The sequence below is a fragment of the Podarcis tiliguerta genome (assembly GCF_965153285.1).
Source record: "Podarcis tiliguerta genome assembly, chromosome: 8".
Classification (NCBI taxonomy): Eukaryota; Metazoa; Chordata; class Lepidosauria; order Squamata; family Lacertidae; genus Podarcis; species Podarcis tiliguerta.
In genome coordinates, this window is record NC_139541.1 from 53,165,783 (window position 1) to 53,193,778 (window position 27,996).

Consider the following 27,996-nt stretch of genomic DNA (forward strand, 5'->3'; position numbering starts at 1 on the left):
GGTCAGGCAAGGCTTGTCCTTGGAGGAAGGAGAAGAGGGTCTCTTCCAGTTGACCTCCTGGCTGAGTGTTCATCCTGATTTGCTTGCACAAAGCTTACCATGGAGGCTTCTAAAGCATTTGCCCTGATTTGTTTGCAGGGAAGTTATACAGCAATGGACACTTATCCTGATTTCTTTCCATGAAGGTTATATGTCTTCCTGTCAACTGACCTTTATCTCACTTTGGGGGGGGGGGCATTTCCCCATCACTTTCCTAATCACAAATGTCCATTTTTAAAAGGGGTTCTTGTAGTAAAGCTCTTAAATCCACTTTATGCCACAGATATAAGAGTCACGGACCCATTTCATTGCAAATTATTGGACAGCAGATGGAAAGGAAGTGTCATAAGGCAGATAAGATCAGAACAGCCATGCAGTGATTCTTACCGAAGGAGATGGAGAAATCCTTAGCTCTTGCAACATTAATATAAGAAAAGTTAAGATTAAAGGAAGAAACAATGAACAAGCAAATGATCTTTATTTGTTCGCTTTTGAAATGTTTAATAAAAACACAATGAACATGAAAAGTTTCAGCAACATTTTAATATTGTGATATGATTAACTCTAATAAAGAACAAGTGAGCTAGAAAAGTCAGTTTCATTGTTGCCTGGTGGATTGGGCCTAGAGTGGAGAGACCTGGGTTCAGATCACTGGGTGACCATGTACTGGCTACCGTTTCTCAGCCTAATTTACCTCACAGGGCTGTTGTGAAGATACAAGGGATTATTATGTAAAAACTGATTGTTAATGAGCAAATGTGGAAAATTGAAAGCAAGACTGTGTTAAGATAAATTATAGATCAAAAAAACTGAGAAAGAGGGAAAGGATTTGCTGAACCAGTTAATTTGAATTAGAATACAAAAAAGGGAGGTGCGAGGAAGTCGAGGAAACAAGCAAATGAAAGATAAAGATATGAAATTTGGACGTGCTTTTAAATGTTTTTGTTTTTTCTTGTTATTTTGTTGTATTGTTTCTTTTTCTATTTTTGATGTATTGTTTGTTGAATTTTTGTATTGTTTTTCTTTACCTTTTTTTCTTTTTGTAACTATAAAACATCTAATAAATATTACTTTAAAAAAAAAGAAGATACAAGGGATTAAATGCATACACATTGTGCTCAGCTCCTTCAAGAAAGGGTAGGAAAATATAATAAATAAAACAAATTACAATTTTTAAATGCCCCCCCTTTACATCTAACAATGGATTTTAAAAAGAGAATTAAAATAAACAGCAGATATGAAAGGAAATATAACAAGTACATTTTCTGTGCTGTAGTTTAAAAGCCAAACTGGATGCAATGTGAAATGTGCTTCTCTTGTTTTTCCTCCCATGTTTAAGTCATTGAGAGAACTAATCCTGAATGGGACCACACTTTGCGGGAAGAGAGATTAATCCTCCTCTGCAAAAAAACACAACATTCTCACCCACAATCACCTCTGAATTATTTCCCCCGGAAAGTGCCATTGCAGGTCAGCTTTCAGATCTTAAAGGCCTAAGCACAGGCCAACTTGCCTAGTTTAAAATCAAGTACCCTGCAATTTCAAATCAAGATGTCAAACATTCAGCAAAATGTTCAGTATTTAAAGTATAGCTGGGAAATATTTTGCATCAAAATTTATGGTGGAGAATCCTAAGAATTTATGGGAGCAAAATTGTTTTGGCTCTAGATTCATTCCCTCCCTCATTCCATTCTAAGGCCAGTGTGGCGCTGCCATTACAATCAGACCAGGAATTGGGAGGCCCAGACTCAAATCCTGCTCTCAGGCATGGGGTGAGCACAGGCCAGTCTCTCGCAGCCTAACCAACCTCATAGGCCTCTTGTAAGGATGATATGGGGAAGGAGCAGACACCGTTTGCCTTCAGCTTCTTGGAGGAAAGGTGAGATATTAATGCCATTAATAATAATAATAATAATAATAATAATAATAATAATAATAATAATAATATCCTCCTCTTCTTCCTCCTCCACCAATTTTCAACCACTTTTAGAAGTAAAACAGTGATGTTGAAAATGTTTCATTTCCAGAGCATACTGGAATGGAATAGCCTATCATGAGCATTCCTAGTTAAGAAAATTTGCCAGGAAACTATGCAAAGCGAGATTGCTGTTGCCCATTGCACTGGGAGGCCTGAGTTCCAAAGTCACATGGCAATTTAAAAGCAGTGACAGATAAGGATCTCGAGAGACAGCCAGTCAAAGCCCAGCCATAAAGCTCAGTTCTGGCTCTGGAAAAGCCACTTGAAATTCAGCACTGTGACTCATTTTGTCAGGTTAATGGGAAAATGTTTTCTGCTGTTCCTCTGGGGTGTTTGTCGAATGCAGTAGGCTTTATGTTTATTTTATTTTTTTAAAAACAGGATATATTTTAGCTACTGTGTTCTGCAAGTTTTTATTAAGGAGTCCTGATTGTTGTGTTAGCAAGTTCCTACTTGGGGTTACCGATTGCATTGCTGTTTCACCCTTGCCTTATACCAGTCAGACCACCGGTCCAGCCCTACCTGAAGAGGCCATTGGGTATTGAACCTTGGACATTCTGCATACAAAGCAGGGGCTCTGCTACTGAACTACAGGACTTCCCATGACACCAAAGAACCCACCCACAAACACAGCCTCTCCCCACGCCAGTCACCACCATCATTAGTACTGCTACAACTGCAGGGCTCCATGGCTGACTTTTTCATTTCTCCAAGGGCACTTTGATAACCACTGAGAAGCCAAGGCTGCTCTCACAGATGGAAATGGCCTTTGCAAATTACAGCTGGCTTCAGAGGGTAGGCCAATTCAGCTTTGGGACTCGGCTTTTAGACACCAATTGGAGAGGCAGGGGGAGAAATCCAAAGTAATGCCGGGCTGTTCTCATTTAGGGCTTTGGGGAAAACCGCACTCACAAGAATGTGAGAAGAGCCTGGCTGCTGCATCAGGCCAAAGCCCCATCTAGTCCAGCATTCTGTTTTCACAGTGGTCAACCAGATGCCACTTGGAAGCCAGCAAGCTTCCAAGCTCTCTCCCCACTTGTGATTCCCAGCACACTGCTTCTGACATTGGAGGTAGAACAAAGCTATGGAGGTGGTGCATAGCCAGGATGGCTAGTACTAACTCCTCCCACTGCAAAGGTTTCAGGCCAAGAGAAGTCTTCCCCATTACTTGTTGAATTGTCATTTTTTTAAAGCAGACATGCTAGAGATTGCACCTGGAACCTCCTGTGTACAGTGTCTGGGCTCTGCCTCTGAGCTGTGGTCTATTTCCTGAAGAACTCAATCTACTTTCTGGTGTGGCATGCGCCTCCCAGCTGAAAGGTGCTCACAGCACAGCAGGGAAACAGTGGAACAGCAAAGCCAGGGAGTCAGGAATTACTTGCACATCATCATAACCACTGCCACCACCTCCTCAAAATGGAGAAAGATGTGCCTAAAAGGTGTCTTTACTAATTTAAAGAGCATAGACACGCAATGGGCAATAATTACTCTAAACAGAGATACAGCCCATCTCCCCCTAGTGTGGAGGGCTTTGACAAGGTGATGCAAGCGCCAGCAGAGTTTGCAGCTGATGGTCCTTGTCTCTCTCCTTAGCAATATCTAAACCAGATGTTTATCAGGCAGCCCTTCAGAGAGAGGACTATGACCACCCTTGCCCAGCAGCTCTCCAAAGCCTGGATATAGAGTAGTCCATGGTTCTCACACTCAGAATATCATGGAAGCAACACACACATATAAATACGCACACATCTGCTGTTGAAGCAGCTTTATTTTCAAAATTCACATCCCAGCTGCGTTGGGAAGAGAGTCTGCGGCAAAAGAGAAGAGGAATGGAAGAGAGTCAACGGAAACCACACTGGAGTGAATCTGCAGCCTCTCTGATGCTGGATGCGTAGGGAAGGCAAGTGGTATGATGCAACCCTGGTGTAGTGAAATAGCCGGATAGTAAGATGCGCTTTTTGTCGGCCTGATTCACAACACCAGCTGCAGCAACGATACCGTGACTCTAGGCTGGGGGCTGCCAGGCTCCTGATCCACCTTGGAAAACAGCTTGCCGATGTCTCGTTTCAAAAACAAATCACACTACCTTTTTAAAAAACAACAACACCACACTTGCATTTTTTTACTCTTCTTCTTAGACAATTTCATTCATTCAAACCCCAGGGCCCATCACAGGATCTAATGCAAGCAACAGGTCAATGATGACAACCAACAAGAAGCCAAATAGATTAATTCTACACCTAAGTAATTTAATTAATTTTAGTGGGCATGACCTGAATACAATTTAATTGGATACAGCCCACTGTCTTTAAACAGGAACAAAATCCATGTCATTCATCATAGTGGGGAAGACAGGCCAGATGTGGCTGATCAGTCTGTCAGGGAGTTAAACTGCTGATGGGCAGCTTCAAGGTTTCTCTAGCTTTCCTTTCTTATCTTTAAACTGAACTTGGAATGGGGAAGGCCCTTCAAGGAGAAGAATGTCCTTTAGGTCAGAAGTCATCAGCCCCACGAATATGGTTTTGGACACCACCATGAGATTTATGGATGCTAATGTTCTGTTGAATTACGTACCAATCCTTTGGAACCTGACAGAGGGACAATTCAGCTGACTTCTAAGGGTACTCGTGGTGGCTAAACCACTAATACTTCAATATTGGAATCAGATGTCTACCCCCCCCCCAATCATACAGTAGACAGAGGACGTAACTGGCAGCAAATGAGAAGGTGACCATAACCACAAGAAAAATGGGAAATTCTCTGATATAGTACAGCTCTATTTGCTTGACTTTCTGGGCACTGGGCTGGACCTCCAGCTATTCTACTCCCTTACATTTACTATTATGATTTAATGTATATTGTTGTATTTGTTTTTGATTTTAGAAAAGTCAAGTTTAAAAAATGGTTAATAACAGCAGCAAAAGACTGTCCTTTGCAAAGTGAGGCACACAGCCGCATTATCATGTACAGAATTTGGAAAAAACAGTGGCTGATAAAAACAACAATATGTTTAAAACTGTCAATTCCTTTTGAGATCATCCACCTTTTACCATTTATTCAATGTATGTGTTTATTTTTAACAGCACTACCAAATCTCCATATTTTACCTTTTGAAGGAGGAAGCAATCTTTAATATTTCCTTTTCCGAACCCACCAACTTTCCTTTGCTGGTGATTATACTGACCTCCATCAATATCCAGCCTAATTCTATGAACATTTATTTGAACCTATTGATATTTGTAGGGTTTATCCCAGAGAAAAGGGCACAACCCACTCAGAATTAGGCACTTTGGCACTGCATTGTTTTCAATGAGAGAAATTTATACACACATTTAAGATTCCCACAGAAATCAACGGACCTGAAAAGGGCTTCAATCATGAGTGGATTGTGCCCAGTCCACCAAATGCACAGGATTGTTACCTAAAGCAGGGATGTCTCTTAATTTCTCAGAATGAAGCAGGTTTTAGGGCTATTAGCCTCAATATGGTTAAAATTAAACTTAGAATGGTTGAAATAAAGAAAATGGATGCTACATCTTGTCTGCTTTAAGCTACCATGGCATAAATGACCCTCCCAATTCCCTTTTGCCAACCGGAGAACCAAATTCTTCCCAACTCCAGTGAGAACAGTCAGGTGACACAAATCCACTTCCAGCCACCGTGGAGATGTTGTGCCAAAATAAATTTACTAGAAGACCTTAGGAACATGGTGCCCATTCCCTAAAAAATGCACAGAAAACATTTTAGAAGAGAGACTGTGAACAATCATTTCTTCTTTCAGCAGAACCTTTCATACATCTTTGAAATTAAAGCAGCATTATTCATTTGTTTGGTATCAGGAGGGAAGTTGCTGTCGTGAGCATGCAGTGAAAGTGCTTGGTGGGGGATGATGGGAGTTCCAGTCTGGAGAGTAGCAGGCTGTGAAAAGCTGAGCTGACTAATTCCATCCACACTAACTGGTCCTGCCCTGTGATGTCTCAATGGACAGGGGCTACACCAGTGCTGCTTGCCAGTTTTTACTGAAATCAGGTGGTTGGGAACTAGCGGTAGTTCACACAGGGTTGAAAGGAACACATGTACATTATTGCTAAATTATTATTAGCTAAGAATTAGCTTCGTGGGGGGGGGGGTGAGAGACCTGCAGGGGTTCTAGCTTAAACATGGAAGATGCAAATAATAAGTTAACACCCTCCCTTTGTTTCCTTTATACTGGTACTGAGTTACTGGATGAAGTAATCCTAATATTTTCCAATCAATAGAGAATAGTGGGTAGATTTGCAGACTGAGAATTGAGATAGTTGCTTGTTGATTGATTGGAAGCAAACATTTCTTTCTTTCCCTGAACAGTTTGCCATCGTATATTTTAATTTTGGTTTGTATTCTAGCAGTGTTTTGATATATGTGTGTGTGTGTGTCTAATTGTGCTTTTCTGTTTGCAGAAGGACCTATTAAAGAGCCTATTAGTCAAGTAACTTAAATCCATTGCTTTCAACAGGTCAATTTGACAATGATTTAGCCAGATGTCACCCTGCATTATTTCACCAGGGAAACAAGTTATTATGAGATACCCAAAGTTGGTTTAGCTCTGTATTTATCTTAAATGCTTTTAGCATCATTTTTATGGAACACAAGCAGCCATTATTTCAAAGCCTTTGCTAAAACCTAATGGGAGCTGGACTGCAATAAATTACTGGCTCAGAATTCCAGCTCCAACCCCAGGCTATTATGCTGCGCTTTTCCTGACAGTAGAAATGGCACAAATGTGAGTTTTCAACACACTGGGCTCATTGACAGATCCAACTCAATTTTAACAGGACTTAAATCATGGTTTAGGCCTGTCTTCTCCTACAAAGACCCATCATCTCACACGTGAGAGCGTCATGGAAATTAATCCTCAACTGACCCCAGCTATAGGGTTTATTGATCCTTTGTGATTCAAGCTCTGAGCAGCTGATTGACTCACAGGTACTGCATTCGGGTTTTCATCTCACCTTACCTGCACACCTTGACCTGTGTGGGTATCTATCTGTCCATCATCTTCACCACCCACCCCAGTGCCCCTACGTAGGCTGTTGCCTAGTTCATGTCTCAATAAAGTTGTCCACCTTTAAAGAATGGTGAGGTTTTATTGTAAAAATGTAATGTGGTTTGGAGTGTACATGTACAAGGCTGACCCCAGACACCTGACACTGCAAGGGCCTGTATCATATTATCCCAAGAGCTGTGCCCAAGCATCATCTGAAACATAGCGCTACTCCAGGCAATTTCTTGTGCACCTGGGTTCCCCATGTATGTATGTATGTATGTATGTACCTACGTACGTACATGTGGATGGGGTTTAGCAACTTACTGTCACTTGCCAAACAGCCATGACTTCTTGGCCAAGGGTCACCAACATGGTGCCCATGGGCACCAATGTGCTCACCAGCAGCTCTTGGCATCTGCAAAAAGGTCTCAGTAAATATATCCTCCAAAATCCACACTGCCAAAGAGGCTGTTTGCCCTATCTCAACTTCTCCTCCATTGAACATGCCCCCTTAAACATGCTTTCATATCACTGGATGCCAGGGGTTCCTGGCACCCACAGCACTCACACAGATCTCCCTTCAGGAATTCCTATCATATTCTCTCCAGCTCTTACTCTCATCCTTCCCCCTCTTCTTTATGTTTTCTCAGTAATTGCCTTTTTTTAAAAAAAACACTTTTGGAATAAGCCACGACAAAGCAGCCGATTAGCAAATCATGCTGTAGATTACTGATTATTTTTGTTGGCCCTATTCCACTCTTTGGCTTTGTTGGATTTCTGTTTGCATTTGTCTCGTTGCATTTTGCTAAGTTTGTTGGTTTTAAAATCTATTTGTATGTTCCGACTTCGTGTTTTACCCTGGAATCATTAATGAAGGTGGTTAAGATATATTTTAAATAAACAAAACCAACAGAGAAATTGAGGCTGATTTGCTTAATCATATTCTGATTGTTGATTCTGGGTTTCCCATGAACACCCACAAAGAAGGGAGAAGCCAACTCTGGAACTGTATGAAGTGGGGCTCCAGCCTTTTTTATGGCAGCCCCACCTCAAACTCCCTCCCTTCCCTCCATAATAGGTAGAACAGCCTTTGCTAATCTGGTGCCCTCTGGATGTTTCAGACTACAGTTTCCACCTACTAAACATTCAGGGTGCACTAAGTTGGTAACTTACCTTGTGTCTTAATGTCATGGCGATGAGCATTCCTCCCTGCTCAGGATCACTAATCATCACTAGCAGAAGTGGAGAAATGCTTGGCATGAAATGCTACCAGGACCAGTTGTACTATATCTTATGGAGGGGAAGAATGGAACCCCAGATGCTGATGTTTTCAATGGCAGTTCTTATAGTTTCACTCTACACCTTCCTGATCTACAGAAGCACTGAAGTCTAGACACAAGGTCTAGACTACGAGGAGGCAGGGAGGATGCTGCCTCCCACACTGAAATTGGAGACGCTGACCTCACTGTTGGGAGAATCAGGGACCTAAATAGCCTCTAGAACAGGGGTCAGCAAACTTTTTCATCAGGGGGCCAGTCCACTGTCCCTCAGACCTTGTGGGGGGCTGGACTATATTTTGAAAATAAAAATGAACGAATTCCTATGCCCCACAAATAACCCAAAGATGCATTTTAAATAAAAGGACACATTCTACTCAGATTCCTGGGCCGTCCGCGGGCCGGATTTAGAAGGTGATTGGGCCGGATCTGGCCCCTGGGCCTTAGTTTGCCTACCCATGCTCTGGAAGTATTCAGCTGCACCTCCCTGCTTTCCAAAGGAGTGGATGCCATTGCTAGCGAGGGAATGCTGCAGAAAATGCTGCAGAACGTAAGCAGCAGGATGGCTTGAACCCAAGGATGCATGAATGGGACTCTACTCATGCAACAAGGAGTCCCTGCCTGCCCCTCTCCACACTGCCATCCTCTGTACCCCCTGAAAAGCCACCCTTGAGGACTGGAAGATCCACCAGAGATGAACAGGTTGGGGGGTGGGGTTGCTGCAAGAAGGGGGTGGGCTTCAGCTAGTGGATATGTCATTTGTGCAAGAGCACTTTGGGATTCAAATATCCTGCAGCCAGTGCAGGTAAGAGTTAATTATATGATATAATTTAGGACCAACACATCTCTTGCATCTCATAAGTAAAGGTAAAGGTACCCCTGCCCGTACGGGCCAATCTTGACAGACTCTAGGGTTGTGCGCTCATCTCACTCTATAGGCCGAGAGCCAGCGCTGTCCACAGACACTTCCGGGTCACGTGGCCAGCGTGACAAGCTGCATCTGGCGAGCCAGCGCAGCACATGGAACGCCGTTTACCTTCCCGCTGGTAAGCGGTCCCTATTTATCTACTTGCACCCGGAGGTGCTTCCGAACTGCTAGGTTGGCAGGCGCTGGGACCGAACGACGGGAGCGCACCCCGCCGCAGGGATTCGAACCGCCGACCATGTGATCGGCAAGTCCTAGGCGCTGAGGTTTTACCCACAGCGGCTTGCATCTCATAGCAGTAGAAAATTAAGCTTCATCAATTTCCTAGGAAAAGAGTTGCCAACATGGTGACTATAAGCGCAACAGTACCCTCAAGGTTTTCCCCTGACACCCACAAAATCTAAGATAAACCTTATCTTACTGCCCACCCCCATTCATGAGGTGGTGAGAATGGTAACCCGTTTCTCCCTGAGAAGGACATAGAACTGAAAGAGAAAACTGAGTGACACTTTCCCACTTCCCCTTTCAGAGGCTCGGATTAAATTTGCTAGTTCAAACTTTTACCCAGATCACTTGGGAAAGTGTGTGTGTGTGCGCGCGCACTTTCTCTTTTTCTGTCTTCCAGGGATTGGGCAGGGGGAAGGGAGGTTGATGCGGGGAGAAAAATGTCTTTGGCACTTGCTTAAAAATCCAAAATGTGCCCATGGACTGACAAATATCAATGACCCCTGCCTGAGGAATTAAAATAAAGGACACAGTGCCTGCCTCCACCGATCCTGCTCCTTCGTTAAAATGAGCTTCCCCCTTCCCCCACCTCTCGAAACAAAGAAATATTGTAAAAAGGAAAATAAATGAATAAGTGAACATAAATAATGGCAAAAGTAAAGCAAAATGTCAAAACAAAATGTCAAAACAAATATAAACCAAAAAAATTTATTGTGGTTGACAAAAGTACATAATACAAAAAGCAAAAAACCCCAACTTAAACTGGGCCGCCCGCTGAGGGTACCAACAGCATCTGGCAGGTTTCCCAAGGCGCCTAGTTCATGAGGACCTCCATCTGCACCAGCCGTGCGTTGGTGTCTCCTGAGGTTCGGTAGGGGATCATGCCGGCAAAGGTGATCAGCGCCCGAGCTTGAGATCGGAGTTTCTACAAAGCACAGAAACAGAACGCTTTGACTTATATTTTAACTGGAGATGGATGTTGGGTGAGAGACTCTTCTTAGAATGAAAAGGGTGGGTGGACAGATCTAAATTCAAAGTATGTCAAAAAATAAATAAATGAAGCTCTAGACCACCAAGCAACATGACCATCAGCCTGCATGGCTGATACTTTCCCTCCCAGAAATAGATGTATGTGTTTAGTGCAACGAGGAGTAATCTGTGGGGGCTGGGTAAGAGGAAGAGGACCTTCTATACATGTAGAAAGTCTAGGTTCAACCCCTGATATCTTGGAGTTAGGTTAGAAAAACATCAAATAAATATGTGTTGGGCTCTGTTTCCATCAGAGTTGAAATATGTCGTTCAAGTGACCATATGCTTTCAGAAATAGTTCAGAATTAACTGAAGTATCGCCTCACAAAAACTCCTTATCCTCTAACACCCAGCTGGCAGTTATTTTGAAAGGTCTTGCAGTTACTAACTCCCGTGGTGGGGGAGGGACCTCTGGAGTACCCAAGGACCCTTGCTGAGTCTGACTAGCTATGCACTTTGAGGATAAAGCCACTTGACTTCAGAGAAATCTTGACCGTGCAAGTGTTGCACTTCCTGATGAAGTACCCAATGCCAGATAGGTTGTGGGATCAGTATCAGCTAATGCAGGCAGTTGATTGGTACTGGCGGCAATATGTCTGACCCTGTGCCCTCTTGATCCCTGTCCCTTTTGGCTTATTAAATCTATCAAGAGGGGGGCTGGCTGGTTGGATCTAGAATGTGGTTAATGCTTCACTGCATGAGGGGACACTCCTTATTGCCTTGAAACAAGCGGTGGTGCAGCAGCTCCTTAAAAAAAAAAATCAGCCCTGGACCCTTTGAACTGGAAAGACCAGTTACAAATACACCTTTTTTGAGGGAGTAGGTGGTGGAGAGGGTTGCGGTGAGCTAGCTGTGAGCATTCCTGGATGACACGGATTATTGAGTCTGGAATAATCTGGGTTCAGGCCTGGGACTGAGTTGGCCTTGGTCACCCTGATGGATTAACTTTACACAGGGGGAGGGTGACCTTGCTCCTGGTTGTGTCTCTGCGGTTTTTCTGTAGAATGAAAATTTGGGGCCCTGTGTCACTGTGGCTCTGGTCCTACCTAAGGAACCAAGTCCAGAGAGTAGCATCGGCAGAATTATTTTAGGCCCCTTGGCAGTTATGCTATAGGGTGCTATAGGGCACTACTTTGCCCCCAGTGCTATTTAATATCTACATGCCACTGGAAGTTGCCATCAGGCATTTGAGTGCAAGGTGCCATCAGAATGCTGATGACCATCAGCACTATTTCTCTGTAATCTTTGAATCTGAAGGCTTTTTAAAATTCAAACCAAGTGGTATATAAATTTTATGAAATAAAACAATATGTTATGAGCAACTTCTAACAAATAAGCAGTAGTAGATTATGATGCAGCAGCTCTGTTTGGAGACGGAAAATACCATTGCCCTCAAAGGCTTTCGGGGACAGATTGGCATGGCTGGTGGAGCCCCTTTCTTCCCGTCCTTGTTTGTGGAAAACAATTTAGAACTGAATTGCTGTTACCCTCTCTACTGAGGTTAAAGGAGGCCTGGAGGTGCAGGTGTTCCATTTGTTATAAATTATTTAATCAAAAGCAGGAGCCACCCAAATACCTCGGCTGGTACCTCCCAAATGCATTCGGTGCCAATTACTTTCCCTTTCCTTTCTCAAGGGGGCATGAGAATGCCCTTTGGCGCCAGTAAAAATCCCAAAGCAAATAAACACGATTGTTATGACCTGCAATGACACTGAAATGGCTGGATTTGTATTATCTTAGTACTACCTTTTACGGATTTCCATTTGATTCAAGACTTAACAGGCAGACAGGTGGTGTTTCCAAACTTCCAAACTAGTAAGGTTTGGGCACAATGTGGGCATATGGGACAGGAAAACACCTCCTTTGGGTCCCCATCTCTAAATCAGTTGAAACAGAGTTTCCAAAGAAAGAAAGGGAGTGAAGTTGTGTGAACACAAGGGTATGACATGAAACAATAATCCACGTGCCCAGAGGAGGGGACCTTTCCATGGGCCCAAGCCCTGCTGTGAATGGGAGTTTCTAAAGAGAGGACTCTTCCAGTGCTGCCAAAGGTGCAAACTTCAGATGCATTCATGGCATGACCTTTGCCAATTCACTTTTTTGGTCTGCCTCCCCAGTAAAGGGAAAGCAGGCTTATCCTGGCCCCAAAAACAATAAGGTGGGCTTGCCTTTCAAGACAGGCATCTAAGCTCAGGAAGCTTTCTTAGCATTCACGTGTGCCAGTGCGGTCCAAGGATAGGATTAGATTCGGAGCAGGGATCTTTTCGTGTGCCTCGCTAGTTGTAATTTCTCAGTTCTCTCTCCGTGAAGCAGTAATAAAATATAATCATTACTGTTATTATAAATGCCATAACTAACACTCTGGGCCTGCACCATTGCCTACCATGATTAGTCTTGTTTTTACCTGCCTGCAGCAAGAATGGGGATCATGTGGCTCTCCAGGTAAATGTTGCTGGACTATGGCTCCTATCGTTCATGACCATTGGGTCAAGCTGGCTGGGGCTTATGGGAGCAGGAGTCAAACAACATCAGGAGGAGCACAGGTTCTCCATCCCTGCATCTTATGGGATTGAGGGAAGAGAAGCTTACCAAATCTCGGTCCTCCATGACACGAGGGGGTCTGGCAGGGGTGGCTGGGCTGGTGCCTTTCAACCGCTTGTACTGGGTAAACAAAATATTCATTGTTGCAAGGAGGACCTCTGACAGATTGTGTCTGATCTGCGAAAACAAGGAAAATAAAATGCAAAAAGGAATGAAAGACAAGGCAGGGAGCCAAGGGTCAATTTGTGCCCCACAGGTAGTCAAACCGGGTATTGAACTTTCTTGATACACCACATTCAATCAACAAGGCTTGAGAAAACTAGACACACAGGAATATACTTGTGTCATTAATGGACAGTTTCCCAGCTTTCCCTGTGCAAATTGCAAAAGATCTGGGACGTGCTGGGGTGCAGATGCAGTTTATGTCGGGTACAGGGTAGGTCTATTGCAGCTCACTTCTGCCCTCTGTAGATCCTTTCCAGTTAACACACCAAGGGTGAACTGAACATGCCCTTGTGGAGGCATCCAACACCCTCCTGCAGATTCATCTTGCATGGGGAGACTGGCAGGGAGGGGCAAGATGTCTTTTGGGGAATCTTATCTATCATCCCTGAACTTCGCATTGGGGAACCCCAGACAAGCTTCTGGAAAATCCTGGTGTTCCCTGGAACAGAGTCTGAAGAATAGTTAAGATAAATGATAAACTAAGGAATAAGAATTTTAAAGCATTCTTGTAAACTAAGAATTGCACAAGTAGATGATAGAAATCAAGTGCTGATACTATAGGGTTCCAGAATTAAACCTTGGATTAAATAAAGTTGGGGTAAAATTGGATGTGTTCATCTTTCTTTTTCTTTTTTAAAAAAGGTCAAGAAGAAAGCACACTTCATTCACTCACTAATCATCAAGGAATGAGAAGCAGGAAATTCATCTTTTCACTGAAGGGTGAGAGTTTTGAGCCAGGATTAGTGTACTGATCAAGAGCTGAGTCCCACAATGCCAAATTGCTGTGTTGGTTTTTGTGACCAAGCAGCCCAGAGGCAACTGATGAATGATAAGCAGCTTTTGGCTGAAAGCTGACAAAATGGATGACTCAGGAAATCAATATGTTCTGAGGCTAGAAGCCAAAAACAAAACAACCCCTCTCCACTGCCCCTGGCTGCCATTCATCCATCCAGTCTTTTGATTTCCAAGTTCACTTTGCAGCATGAACCAATTACCTTATCGACAAGCCCTCTTTAAGATGTGTTTGAAAGATTGGAGGTAACTTTCGATTCCATCTCTTTAAGCAAGAGGAAGAGATTTGCCACCCACCCCAACAATATTACTATTGACAGAAAGGCATCAGGATGTTATCAGTCCCATTTAGGCTGTGTTTTGCAGGAGGCTCAACCTGACAACAAAACAAATATTTCCCTTTAAAAAAAGAGAATTCCATAATAAATTGACACAGGAACAGAATCAATATATGGGGACTGAGCAGGTTCCCCAAACCAGTCTCATGCTGGGACATCAGATTTCAAACATAAACGCAGAGTGCAAACAGAGCTTGTTCACATCTTTGACCCAAAACAAGTGCTCCGGCATGAAAGTAAATACACAAGGCAGCTCTTCCCCTTTCTCTCTTTGGTGCTGGGAAATGGGGATCAGCATGCAGAGCATTTCATGGCACTGAAGGGGAAAGGGGGAACCCATTCCCTGCTTGGGGACTCCACAACAGCAAGACCTCCTGCCACTCTGGAACACTCTGGAACAATGTTTTGGAGGGGAATGATGCCACCTCTCTCAAGGTGGAAGAAGAAGCTAAGTTACAGCATCTCCAGGAGAGTTTTTCCTACTTCCAGCTAAATACACCTGAGCTTCAATTTGGAATCAATGTTTTGGGACCTGCAGCAGCTTCCTGTCAGGTGTGGCACCACATAAGGAGGATCACAGAGAATGACACAGGCATGGGTGAAGCCCCCCCCCTACACTCGCTGATCCTCAGTGCCAGGAACTATGCAGCATCTGTTGGATTGCACACTTGTTCTTGTCAGTGGCACTGGCGGAGCAAGTGCAGGCAGATGCATCCTGAGAACAGGAAAGGGATCCCCCAAGCACAGCCTCTGCAGGTCCCCATGGCAGAGGTGCCTGGATGTGCGCAACTCATGGAAGAAAAGGGGAAGGACCAAACAGCCGTGGATTGCTTACTTCATCACTGAAATTCCTGAAGGCTGCTACTCTTTCCTCCACATATTCTTGACTCAGGGGGACCAGTTTCAGCTGCTCCATGATCTGGAACGAAAGCACAGGAGTAACAATGGACTGTCATGAAGGGAGATGACAATTTGAAGGCAGTTTGTGTGTGCAATATCTTCTTCTATGTTCAGTCACTTTTCCTTACACTTACACACACACACACACACACACACACACTATCCTTTTGCACTGAGTGCATACAGTTTAATTTAAGCTCTGAACCAAACTTCTGTATGTACCCTAGTATATACCTTGTGAGCGCATACTAATTGGCAAGTTTTAGCATATAACAGGTCAATAAAGAGTTGTCCTCTTTATTGGGCCTAAGATCAGGAAAATTCTCTCATTTAAGTTCCTGGTGATCATCAGAAAAGCAGCACTTTATAGTGATTGCACTGTTGCTACATCAATGCATTGTTAATCTTTAAAAGGTGTTCAAGGAAATCCCTGAGGATTCCCCACCCCCCAAATGCAAAACAAAGAGCATTCATAGCACAAGGTGGAGTATTGAACAGTGATCATTTTATCCAGTGATAAAGCAGCCTTCTTCAACAGCCAGGCTGGCTGAAGCTGATAGGAGCTGCAGTCCAAAACACCTGAAAGGCACTAAGTAGGGAAGGCACAACAGTCTGAACCACTTCAGGGGAATCGGACTGAAACACTCCATCATGAAAAACCATTTCCTGTAGCACAGAGCAAACTAGCACACTATGGAGAAAGGGGAAGAGATGGAATCCATCTTTTTCTCAGCTAGGAGTTTGTTTCTTATTTTCAATATAGAAAAAGCATTAAAATACATGTCACCTTCAATTCCACCTGCTATCTGAAGTTGAACAGACCCAGATCAGCTTTACCTACTTGACTACGGTTTGTGATAACCAGGTGGCTTTTTTTTTAAAAGGATTAAACCAAATTCATGGAAGACCATGTCTTTAAAAGGAGCTAGACATGACAGCCAAAAACAGAATCTCCATATTCCAAGAAAGTATACCTTCGTATATAAAGCACCAGAGATTGTTAGGAGTGGAAAGGACTAGAACCAGGAGCATTCAGATCAGTGCTGACACCTGAGACTGTAGTTCAGAAGGATTTGTGGGCTGTGATGCCTGATCAGACGCTGGAGAGAGTACATCCATCCAGGTAGCTCATTGGTTACCTCTGACCTGGTAGCATTTTAACAACTTTCAGGTCAGGCTTCACAACCATCAGCCGTAAGTACATTTGCCAGCATTGGCTCTATGCTTGTAAGGCATGGATGGGGACTCCAACTCCCATCAACCCCAGCTGGCATGGCCAATGGTCAGGGCTGATGGGAGATGAAGTCCAGCAACAGATTCCCCACAACCTGCTGTAAGGGCTTGCTCTCTTGCCTGCTTCATGCTCACTGGATTTTCCCAGAGATCCCAGTCCTGGAGTCCCATGCCCCTTTATTTCTATTACACCAGCTTTCTTGGGCTACATAAGCACAGGACCACAAGAAAAGCAATCAGGAGGCAGTGCCATCTCCATCATGCCTTGTTTGTGAGTGTCCAAGGCTATTTACATATTCCTTGTTGGGCTCGTGAAACTGCAGATCCCAGTAGCTTTATCTTCTCAAACAAAAAACTTGAAACTTACATCGAAGGCCCTGTCAATGTGACCAGCATGATATTCATCAAAAAAGGTGATGAGGTCTAACAGGAGGTAGAATGTGGAGTCAATGGGTTTCTTTGTACTTATTCCCTGTGCTTTATATCTGAAAAAAACCAAACCAAAACAAGTCACATTCCATCTGAGAAAAGGCTGCAGTACTATATAGTAATAGTAATAATAATAATAATAATAATAATAATAATAATAATAATAATTTTTATTTATACCCCGCCCTCCCCAGCCAAGGCTGGGCTCAGAGCATATGTGTGCAACACTTGCTAACTACAGGCAGCTGAGCTTTCAGGAAAGGACATTTCCCCTAGAATGAGTATATTTTGCATTTACATAGTGGTTCAAACTGCTTCCCGCACATTCTCTCAGCAATTTGCCCAGCAACCCTGTAAGGACGGTTAATCTTGTTCTCTCCATACTGCAGCCTGCAGGGAGGAACTGAGGCTGAAATTACAGAACTGCCCAGGGGCCAACCAGTGACTTCATGGCTTCAAGCTGACAGGAGGGCCAAGGAGTTCTAGTCTCTCTGCTGCTGGATTCACTGGCCTTAGGCTGGAGCTGTGCCATGCACACACCCTTCTGCAACACCCTTGCTCAGTGAGTTACCTGCTTGGGGACTGCAGATCAACTCACAACCATGGTGGAGAAAACTAGAGTTGCCACCCTACCCAGCTGATTCAAGGGAGGGAGAAACACATGAAGTTACTTTATGCCTGGTCTATCTTGGTACTGACTCTTTCACATCACCTGCTTTCTGACCTTTTTTTAAAGCTGGAAATGTAGAATTTGCGATCTACTGCATGCAACACATGTGGAAGATAACTTTGGACTGCCCCTGCTTTGAGCTGATGGCAATGGAGTGGGCAAGGGGACAGAGGGGCACAGCAACTCTATGGGGAGCAGGCAGGATCAGAACTTGACAGGGAGCTCCTTCCACCAGAAGGGGTGAAACTTAGCTTGATTTGCATGTCTGTTGGTGAAATAAATGGGAGGAGCCAGGACACTGAAGAAGAACACAGGCTTTCCGCAGCTTGTGTGGGAACCTCCTCCTCTGTGGGTAGGTTCTATGGACTGACAAAAGTCTTTCATTCATTCATTCATTACAGAACGGAGTTGGAGAATTACTGAATTAAGTATAAAACTGTTCAGATTATATTTCTAGATTCACTCTCCTGTGGACTTTCTCCTCTCCAGTTTTGATAATGGCATAAATTTACACACACATATAACACATTCACACACATACACACACGGCGAGTGTGCAGGATTGAATGCTGAAAATGCACAGCAACAAAAAGCAGTGTGGGACACATCCAAGCCATGTGTCTTTTCAACAAACTCATCATTAAAGGTATTTCTCAAGCTACAGTGACCATGGCCATGAAACTCAGTTCCCCTCCTGGAGGCTGTTCTCTCACCTCTCAGCAATGGAATGTGCCATATTCTTCAGCCTCTCCTTGTTTGACTGAGGAGCGCTGATCTGAGGGACCACGGGACTCAGCAACTTGTTCATCAACTCAAGCACTTTGTCTGGATTCTGAGGAAAGTGCAAACAGGGAAGAAAAGAACTGTAGAGCCCAGAGACAAGAAGATGCATTTCAAAGATACACAAGCAAGGGAGGCCAGGGTAGGGGTAGGGGGCAGGGGGAGACTTTTTTTGGTAAAATGTAGAAACTCCCAAGAAAAACTGAGATCTTCAGCAGCAAAAGCAATGTATGAGAACATGGAAGAAGTCTTAAGAAATACATTTGGGTTGTGGTAGGGGTGGAACCTGTGGTCCTCCTGTGGTGGAGAAGAAGATGTATGTGTGTGTGCATGTGTGTGATAGAAATGGAAGAGAGAAATGAGGGCCCTCTATTTTGGATTCCAGTCCTCCCTCTGCCCCAATGACAGCATGTGACTCCCAATAGATTAGCCCTGACTATGCAACTTTCATTAGGAAAAAAGGGTTCTTGGCTCCTGATCTATGGCATCATCCTTTGGAGGGAGTGGAGGAATAGCACAGGAGTAGTAGTACTGCTCTGCTCTCTGAGAGCCTCCACTTTCTCTAAAAAATAAACAAACAAATGTAGTTTCTTGTCCTTTTCTCATCCTAGGTCTGGTGAAGTCTCAGAAAACAGAGAAGCAGCTGAGTGGGAATTTCAGTGGCTGGGGCTTCAGTGCCCTTGCCCCTCTCATCTCAAGCCAAAACAGCATAGGAAAAATCTGAGAAATTACCCAGATGTGTTCAACCTGCATAACTGATACAGATCACAAACTCCAGCTCATGTTTGCACAGCATCTGGACTGTGCAAAATTTTGTTTTATTTTTAGCACACAGTTGAGGCTGGAGTCCAAAGAGCTGCTTTGGCTCACCCGAGGGACTTCTACTAACCCAGTGGCACTTTTGACCTTCTTTCCATTGAGCAGCTAATCCAGCTTCAAAGGCAGTTTGGCATATGAAATTGGGAGGGGTGCCGATGTTGGAGGAAAAACAGATCTAAATAAAACCCCTTTGAGCTGACACTGTTCCAATAATTTTCCTGTAGTGCTCTGATAACTGTTGTGTGTTGCTCTGCTATTCTTCAATCTGACATGGCTAACCTGCTAATTAGTTGATAACTTGCACATTGCCATTACTAACCAGATATTACTATCTGGTGGTCCAATCCTGTGAACCTTTCTACAAAGATTAACTATTCAGAGTGGTGCACAGAAGGAATCCTGAAAGGCCAGATAAAACAAAGGCCAGAAACATACAGGGCCAGATAACTAAAGAAAAAAAAAAAAAGCATACTTTGATTCAGAGGCTGCAGCTGGCCCTAGTGTTGTAAATTCAGGTCACATTTCCAGAGTCCACAATGCCTCCTAGCTAATCCCTACTGATCTAAAAATTAAACGAGCTTCTTGGCCAGCAGTGATGAAAACCTGCTTACCTTGGCAAGGTCATAAAGTTTGGCAGCTTCTTCAAAGAGACCTTTACTTTCTGCCACTGAAGCAACTTTATTAATAAGTGGTTTGGTGTCTCTAGTAAACTTATCAATCACTCCAGGCTGATGAAAGAATACAAATAAAGAAGGGAGATAAAATACTTGGACAACAGAAATACTATAAACTTTTAGATGAGTCTTATCAACTGGCAACAACATTTTTGTATTCAAGATTATGGCTAATTTTATTTGTAAATTATCTCTGGGAAAATATAGAGATTCCTTCCTCACCCCTTGCCTTCCATCCTCCCCCCCTTTTATTCTTATTTATGGATTTTAAAGGTACATATAAATACACAATTTTGTGCTAGATTCAGATGGTAATCTAAATCTGTTAACAATCTTGTGGCGGCGAGTTTCTCAGGATCAGAAAGCAAATGCCATTGCCTTTCCTCCCTTTCTGATTCTAAAATCACTCTTTGGTCTCTGTCTGCAGGGGCTACAGGGCAAGGTGGAATTATGGGCATTGAAGGGACAGAATATGTTGGCACTATTTGATTTAAGTTGCCGTCAGGCCCTTTGAGTAAGGCTCTAAGGTTAGGAGAACCATAGCTGAGAACCATAATACACACACACACACACACACACACACACACACACACCTCCCTCCCTCACATTTTTCCCTGGTGGGATATCAGAAGATTGAGGAGGAAGGGCTTTCTCTTGATCTCCCCCTTCATACTAGTTTTCTTTGCCCTTCTCTAATAGGAGGTGGAGGGGTATCTGAAAAGGCTGAAGGAACACACCTGTCCTTTTTCTGGGTTTAGTTCCCTAACCTGTGCTAATTGTTTCTTTCTATCATCCTGTAATGCTGAGCTGTCTGAATAATCTCCTGCGTATTTATTTGAGGCACAAGAAGCTGCTTATTTGGGTGGCTAAAGACCAGCACAGACTGTAGGCCTTGGAAACTTTGGGAATTATGACACCCACTGTAACTGCTGTTGAGGTTAACCGGGACAGATTTGAAACTGCAGTTTAGAACCTGGGTTAAGAAGAACCCTGGTTTACCATAACCATGTTTAACTTTGAGAAATTAATTTCAATACTGAAAAAACAATAGGGAACCTGCAAAAACAATAATTACAGCCAGCAATCAAATAGTAGTGGGGGTGGGGTGGTGAAACATTATATATGAACTTACTTTTCTACTGCCATCATTCTCCAGCTTTCCAAGAATCATATCAAACTACCGATGAAAAGGAAAAACAAAATAAAGTTAGGAGGGTGTCTAACACTCTGGGGGATGACTGCAATACTGTGATTTAAGGATTTAACACCCCTGCTGATGGGGTTCCACTGCTGCACTGAAAGCTCCTTTTGAAGAAGGGCGATTTCCACCCTAAATTAAGGAAGGAAAAGGTGCAACTGGAACCTGGCTTACCTCTCTGCTCTCAATCACTAGTTCGCTCACACAGCGCAAGAACATGTTGTCCCCTTGGCTGTCCTTCTCATTCCTGCAAAAGAAGAGCAGAAAGGAAGAAAAGCACTGCAGTTTGACTGCTTCCTGCTATGCTTTTAACACAGCAGCTGTTAAAAAACACCCCAGCCTTCAAGCTGCTGCTACAGGAGCCCACCTGAGAAAGTAGAAGTACTGCAGGGCTTCTCGAGGGTCAGTGGACTCAAACTTGCGGGTGTAGAGCATCAGCAGGCGGACAAAATTCAAGCGTCTGATGGCCGGAGGGTCACCTGCCTCATGGCTTACTGAAAAGTTAAGGGACAGGAAGATGAATCTCTCTTTTCCCCCAAGCAAGGCAGCATTCATATGAAAGATGTTCATTATGTCTGCAGGGATTAACCACAGGCAAGCACTTTGAATAAAGGAACTTTATCAAAGGGCTGGACCACCAAGTGCAAGAATTGTAGAGCTGGAAAATGTTCTGAAGAGGACAACCAAAAATCACTGCAGGGTTGGAACAATAAGGTAAAGGATAAAAGTGAAGGACCCCTGGACGGCTGAGTCCAGTCAAACTTGACTATGGGGTGCAGCGCTCATCTCGCTTCAGGTCAAAGGAGCCAATGTTCGTTCGCAGACAGCTTTCCGGGTCATGTGGCCAGCATGACTAAATGGCTTCTGCTGCAACGGGACACTGTGAGAAGTGCCAGACAGCATGGAAACGCCGTTTACCTTGGAACAATACTCCTATGAGGAAAGGTTGCTGTATTTGGTGGGTTTTGGCATAGAAAAATGGCGAGGGGCTGGGTAGGGGACACGATAGCGGAGTATAACATCATAAAGGGTGTAGAGAAAGTGGACAGATGATCCAATAAAGCTGAATATTGGAAGACTCGTTACAGGTAATAGGAAGCATTTCTTCACTCAGAGCATTTGGAACTTGCTGCCATAAGACGTAGTGATGGCCAGCAACCTGGACAGTTTTAACAAGGGATTAGATAAATGCATGGAGAATAAAGCTACCAATGGCCAGTAGTCATGACTGCTGAGTTCTAATGCCAGTGCCAAAGGCAGTAAATGCCTCTGAATAATGGCTGCTGGGGATTACGTGTGGAAACTGCTGTTGCGCACATATCCTGATTGTAGGTTTCCCTGAAGCATTTATCTGGTTGGTCACTGAGAGAACTGAGCTATGTCCCTTCTCTAACCAGGTTAGGTCCAAAAGATCTTCATTTCATTGATCTGGGCACAATTTCTCATTTGCAATCAAGCAATTAATCCATTTTTTTTAAGCTAACAATTTTTTTTACAAATTTCTGCCCTATTGCAGTCTCCTGCTCTGATGGTTTCTTTTATATTCTGTGCAGGATACGAATGAGATGGGGAAAGGACAGGATAAACACAATCCGGACTCACAAAGCTGTGCGCTCTGCCCAGAAGATTTCAGGAGCAGCTTTAGTTCAAAGAGGACCAAGGCAACATGAACGGCGTGGCAGCGCAGGCGCTCTGTGCGGAAGAGGAAAGCAATGGCAGCTTCAAACTGGGCCGTCAGAAACAACACTTGGAAGTAGAGAAATGGCTGCTGGTTCACTGCAAAATGCGACTCGCCTGAAGAAAGACACAAGAATGAAGGGTTAGGTATTTTCACAGCTAGCGTGGATGGTGCCTGACACAGGACACTGGCGTGCTTTAATCAGGGGAAGCTGAAGGAAACTACGGTAGTCACAAAATAAAACATTGTTTGCATTGCACCAAATCGACCTATGATTATTTAGAGAAAAGTTAAAATAAAAACTAAAGTAGCAGAGGAAGCAATATTATGTATTGCTTAAACCCCCCCCCCCCGCCTGAAAATGTTCAAGGTGGTTGACCATTTATAAAATTATAAACATTTATTAAAACAATACAAGTAATGTCAGATTCACATGCCAGTAATTCAAGTCATGAATTACCAATTTCTCAGGCACCCTTAACTATTTAAGTTGGCTTGTCCACCTTTTAAATGGTTATAACTCAATGTTTCTCAAACTTGTCTCCAGCTGTTGTTGGACTACATCTCCCATCATCCATAGCCAGCAGGACCAGTGGTCAAAGATGATAGGAGTTCTAACTCAAGGTCTCGACTTTTTGCACTGCCTTTATTTTACAAAAGCTACCAGGCATGCATACATATACAGAACTTCAAATATCACTCACTCACAGTCTCTGGGTTAACTTACCATAATCTTCAAGCAATTGCTTCTGGAACTGAGACAATGTCAGCCTGTCTTGGGGAGAGTTGGAGCCATCATCATCAAAGCACACCTGGTTCAGCTACACACAAGAGGGAGAAAGTGATGCTTAGGCTTTCCTTGCATGCAACAAAAAGCTTCTCTTCAAAAGTCAAACAAGTGAAAAGCAAACAAAGGTTGCCACCAATCAAAATAAAATCAGGTAAACCATCTATGCGAACAAAATGTGCAAGTGATCCTGAATCTGAGAGGCACAGCCACATATTCTACCTCATCCATGGGTTTGCAATATAGCTATGGGCAAGTGACTTCTCTCTCAGCCTCAGTTTTCCACATCCTAACAAGACGACTAGACAGGCCAGCCTTTTTTAGGCTTCTGCTGAGACAACAGTGTGTTAAGCAGGGATGGGGAACCTGTGGCCATCCAAATGTTGCTGGACTACAATTCCCATAACCCCTGATTATTGGCCATGCTGGCTAAGGCTGATGGGAGTTGGAGTCCAACATCATCTTGGAGTGGGGAGGGGGGCACAGATTCCCCATCCCTGCTATACAGGGAAACGCTCCCAATAATCCTCTGTTCACATTCCTGATATGACTCTGCCTTTGCCTGATGAGACCCTAATTTGAAAGGTCCTGGGCTTCCTCCCTGAGTCTCACGTCCAGCTGGAACAAGACACTTGGTCTGATGTTGAAAGCCTTTATTTTGAAAATGACAATGGCACCACTATTTTGCCCGGGAAGATTGTGTTAATACCTTACAGATCATATCTGGAAATAATTTAGCCCGGGACTGGATCTTCACCAGTTCTTTTATTTATAGATCTGCTTGTATCCTGATTCTTCCAGAGTAAATCAGACCCTCTGAACACCTAATACAGGCATAGTCAAACTTGGCCCTCCAGATGTTTTGAGACTACAACTCCCATCATCCCTGACCACCGGTCCTGTTAGCAAGGGATGATGGGAGATGTAGTCCCAAAACATCTGGAGGGCCGAGTTTGCCTATGCCTGACCAAATACAACACATCTAAGTGGAAAGTAAAATCTAACAAAATTTATCAACAAATAAACTTCAGCAGAAGGAAAGAAAAACCCTCAAAGTGAACAAAAAATATCAAAATTCGGAAAGAAGCACATCAGAAGTCAGAAAAAGCACACCTAAACAAGGCTGTTTTGACCTGCTCCCCAAATGCATAGAGTGAAGAAGACTCCCCTGGAGACCTGGCAACACAGCAGGCCACAGTTCTCATAATCCTTTGCAACTCACTGGTGGGAGCTGGGATACATAAGAGGGTATTCTCCAGAGGAAGGCAGTGTTCAAATGAAGGGGGAATTGGAAGTATAGTGAGCAGTGCTATCTCTAAAACTTTGAAGGGAAGCCACCGTTACCTTTAGCCAAAGATAATCTTCTGTTTTATCAGCAACTTCACTGTGGTTATCGGCAATGTCGCAGCGTCCTATGATACAGTAAACCGCTCTTTTGTAAGGGTCGGTGTTGTTTCTCAGGGCTCGTCTGTAGTGGAGGCGAACTTTGTTCTCGGTGGCAGGAGACAATCTACAATAAAAGAAAGACAAGTTATTAAATGGAGCTGTGGCCCAGCTTATAGCCCGCAATAAGACAGGCCTCTCCTACCAGTGTGCCAGTTGATCGACCCACACTGGCCCTGTTTGTGTTGCTCACATCCAACACTGGGTGCATGTAGCAAGCAATGTAGGTGTAAGGAGCCCAGCAGAGCAACAAAAGCAACAGCTTTGTATCCACGAACTTAAAGCACTGAACTTGCCACATGCAACTAAAAATGGGCAATGTTAACATCAGCCTTTCCAGCCGAGAAGACACGTGTCAATTCATAAGGGTTTACTAGTTCAAGCAAAGACCTTAGGAGGATAGATTGATAAGCTCCCAGCTCCCTTGAAATTCTATGATGCACTTCAAAGTAGACTCCCTGACCCATCCCACACACTTTCTTGGCCTCTTTTTGAGACATCCCAGTACCTTCTATCTTTGCTGTGCATGTATTCCTGGAACCAACTTTTAAATTCCCCCAATTGGTGCTGAGCTCGATTCACCACTTGCAAGGCTGCCATTAAGTCGCCACATCGCATGCAGTAGTAAATTATTGCCCAAACAGGGTGACCTTCTACTTCCCCATCCTAAAGAAAACAGATAAATGGTAAAAACAGAGAGGAAACCTTTCTTGATGTTGTGATTATGGTCCAGTTCCCACAGGTGAAAAACCTATGTTTGGGGTGTTCTGCTTCAGGCTGCAGGTAATGACTGAATGCTCTTCCACACAAAACAATCCCCTGTGCATGGATAGCCTTGCTTCATTCCTGACATGCTAGATTTCTACATGCAAGATATTCCTTTGTACATTCATGGAAGCATCTTTAATTTAACTGAGCCTACCAGGAATGGCAGCGAGGGAGGGAATTTTAGCAGATTTCAGGCCCATCTGTACACAAAGTGTAGATGACATGGTGCCCTCCAGATGTTCCGGGGCAACCCAGTCAGATGGCCGGGAACTAATAATAATAATAATAATAATAATAATAATAATAATAATAATAATAATTTTTAGCTAGCAATGTCAATAGTGAAAGATGAGGGAATTTGGAATCCAAAATACCTGGAGGAAACCATGATAGCTACCCTTGCACATATACACATACCCGCCACAACAGACACACAATCTGTTCTGGAGGGCTGGGGGATGCTGTGTCTGGAAGGTGGCAAAGGGGGCTGCAGAAGGAAGCAGTGAAAATTGCCTCTCCCACTCACTGAAACTTCTGCTAGATTCAGATATCCTTGCTGTTCACAGAACACCACTGAATACAACCCATATTATTTTCTTTTTAAAAAAATTAACTAGCCACAGCCCTTCCCCATAACCAACTGCAAAGAATTACCTTTCTCATGCTCTGTTCTTGGCATACATGACAACCCCCTACCCAACCCCCAAATTTATGCATGGGTTAAGAGATCCAGAATGATCTGAATGGGTGAATACAATCATGGCAGAACACCTTGGCTGTGGAGATACCTACCTGGAGTCCTGGGACAGACACTGGGAGTTTGATGTTCAGGAAACTGCGGACTAGCTGGTAGGTTCCAGGTACCCCTCCCAGTTGGGCTTGGTGCAAGTTTCCAAAGACTGTCACTAACGTGTAGTTCTTGTAACTGCAAGGAACCATCCATTTCTGAATCATAACTCGTCTCACACAGTTGCATGTTTACTTAACATACTTAACATAGTTTTAAAGAAGTATTTAAATATAAGCTTACATTTTCCACCTTAATGAGCTACGCCAGGTGATGGATTCCACTCAGCTTTATGGTGAGTATACAAACCACAGGAATAGCATTTGATAGGGGATTGTGCTGCACAACTTAGCTGTCCCCAACCTGTTCCTGTTCTCTCTCCCTAGCCCTCCATTTTCTGCAAATGAAACAGTCATGTCCCAGAGTTCGAATAATGTTGCTCTTTTCACCAGGGTGGCTTATTTCCAGTTTATGGCCATCTTGAGTGTTTCCCATCTCTGTCCTGGGACTGCACTGGGATCGCCTGGTTAATCCTGATGGTTAAACTCCTAACAGCATGCTGTTGTTACACAGTCCTGTGACCCTAATCACACTAGCCCATCAATGAGATTATTCCATATTTGAGGTTTCCAGAAGCCTTTTTATAAGCAGCTAAAATAGGCTAGCTACAATTGGATTGAACTGTTTCTTTTGTTTCAATGTTCTGTTCTGAAAAGTACGTCACCCTGGTCTTGGGGAATAGAGAGGTACATGAGGTGCTATCCCCTGCTCCCCGCTGTGGTTATTTCTTTGGGGTCTCCAGAGGTCACTCCTCTCTGGTGTCAGAGAGTGACAAAGGGGTGTGGTGACAGCTACGTGAGTGCATTGAGCACGGCTATAGTTTACCCAGCCTGGCTGTTGGGGGAAGGACATGAGTGAAAGGTTCATCCCTTCCACCCATTAAAGGGATCCCAGTTCCAGTCAGCTTCCTTGCATGCTGAAAGATTCCACCACCCACCCACCCAGGATCAGATATTGCAACCATGTTCCATTGTTCCAAGTCTGGTTTCTTTGGTACTGAGGTGGCAACGCTTAGAGAGGACACTTGGGTATCAAAGCACATGTGAAGGACAGATCAGAAAAAACAGTTACATGTATACATCTTCCTTGCATTGCATTTTCAGTTAATATATGAATGCGTGGTAGATCTTTTGGAAGCACTATTACATCTGTAGGCATCTGTAACAACAAATGAAAGCTCCTGAGTTCTAACTATTTTGCTGCACTACCTTTGCTCGAGGTACTGGAGGGCCTGCTTGACAAACTCCATCTGCACTTCCATGCTTGTCCGGACCTTCAGCGCATCACTTGCAGGAACCAGCAAAACATCAGTCATTTGCTTCACCATAGCCCACAAGTCAGAAATGTTCTGCAAAACAAACAAACAAACAAACAG

The 27,996-nt window shown here is 43.8% G+C and overlaps 1 protein-coding gene and 1 long non-coding RNA gene across 4 annotated transcripts in view; one reads left to right on the forward strand and one right to left on the reverse strand.

Annotated features, from left to right (window-relative positions):
• LOC310683263 overlaps positions 1-27,996 on the forward strand; it is a 418,618-nt gene that overhangs the window by 59,601 nt on the left and 331,021 nt on the right. The window lies entirely within an intron of this gene.
• Positions 10,165-27,996, reverse strand: part of NUP93 (nucleoporin 93) — a 67,631-nt gene continuing 49,799 nt past the window's right edge. For all 3 annotated transcript variants that reach the window (XM_083452864.1, XM_083452865.1, XM_083452866.1), the window contains 15 exons: positions 27,830-27,969; positions 26,567-26,699; positions 25,515-25,672; positions 24,908-25,073; positions 23,504-23,597; positions 22,701-22,892; positions 21,466-21,592; positions 21,273-21,345; positions 21,033-21,077; positions 19,838-19,954; positions 18,341-18,459; positions 16,896-17,013; positions 15,231-15,314; positions 13,089-13,217; positions 10,165-10,395 (listed from right to left, as the gene is read on the reverse strand). In XM_083452864.1, coding sequence (XP_083308990.1) covers positions 10,285-10,395; positions 13,089-13,217; positions 15,231-15,314; positions 16,896-17,013; positions 18,341-18,459; positions 19,838-19,954; positions 21,033-21,077; positions 21,273-21,345; positions 21,466-21,592; positions 22,701-22,892; positions 23,504-23,597; positions 24,908-25,073; positions 25,515-25,672; positions 26,567-26,699; positions 27,830-27,969 — 1,806 coding nt within the window. In that variant the 3' untranslated portion in view covers positions 10,165-10,284. The remainder of the gene's footprint in view (positions 10,396-13,088; positions 13,218-15,230; positions 15,315-16,895; positions 17,014-18,340; positions 18,460-19,837; positions 19,955-21,032; positions 21,078-21,272; positions 21,346-21,465; positions 21,593-22,700; positions 22,893-23,503; positions 23,598-24,907; positions 25,074-25,514; positions 25,673-26,566; positions 26,700-27,829; positions 27,970-27,996) is intronic.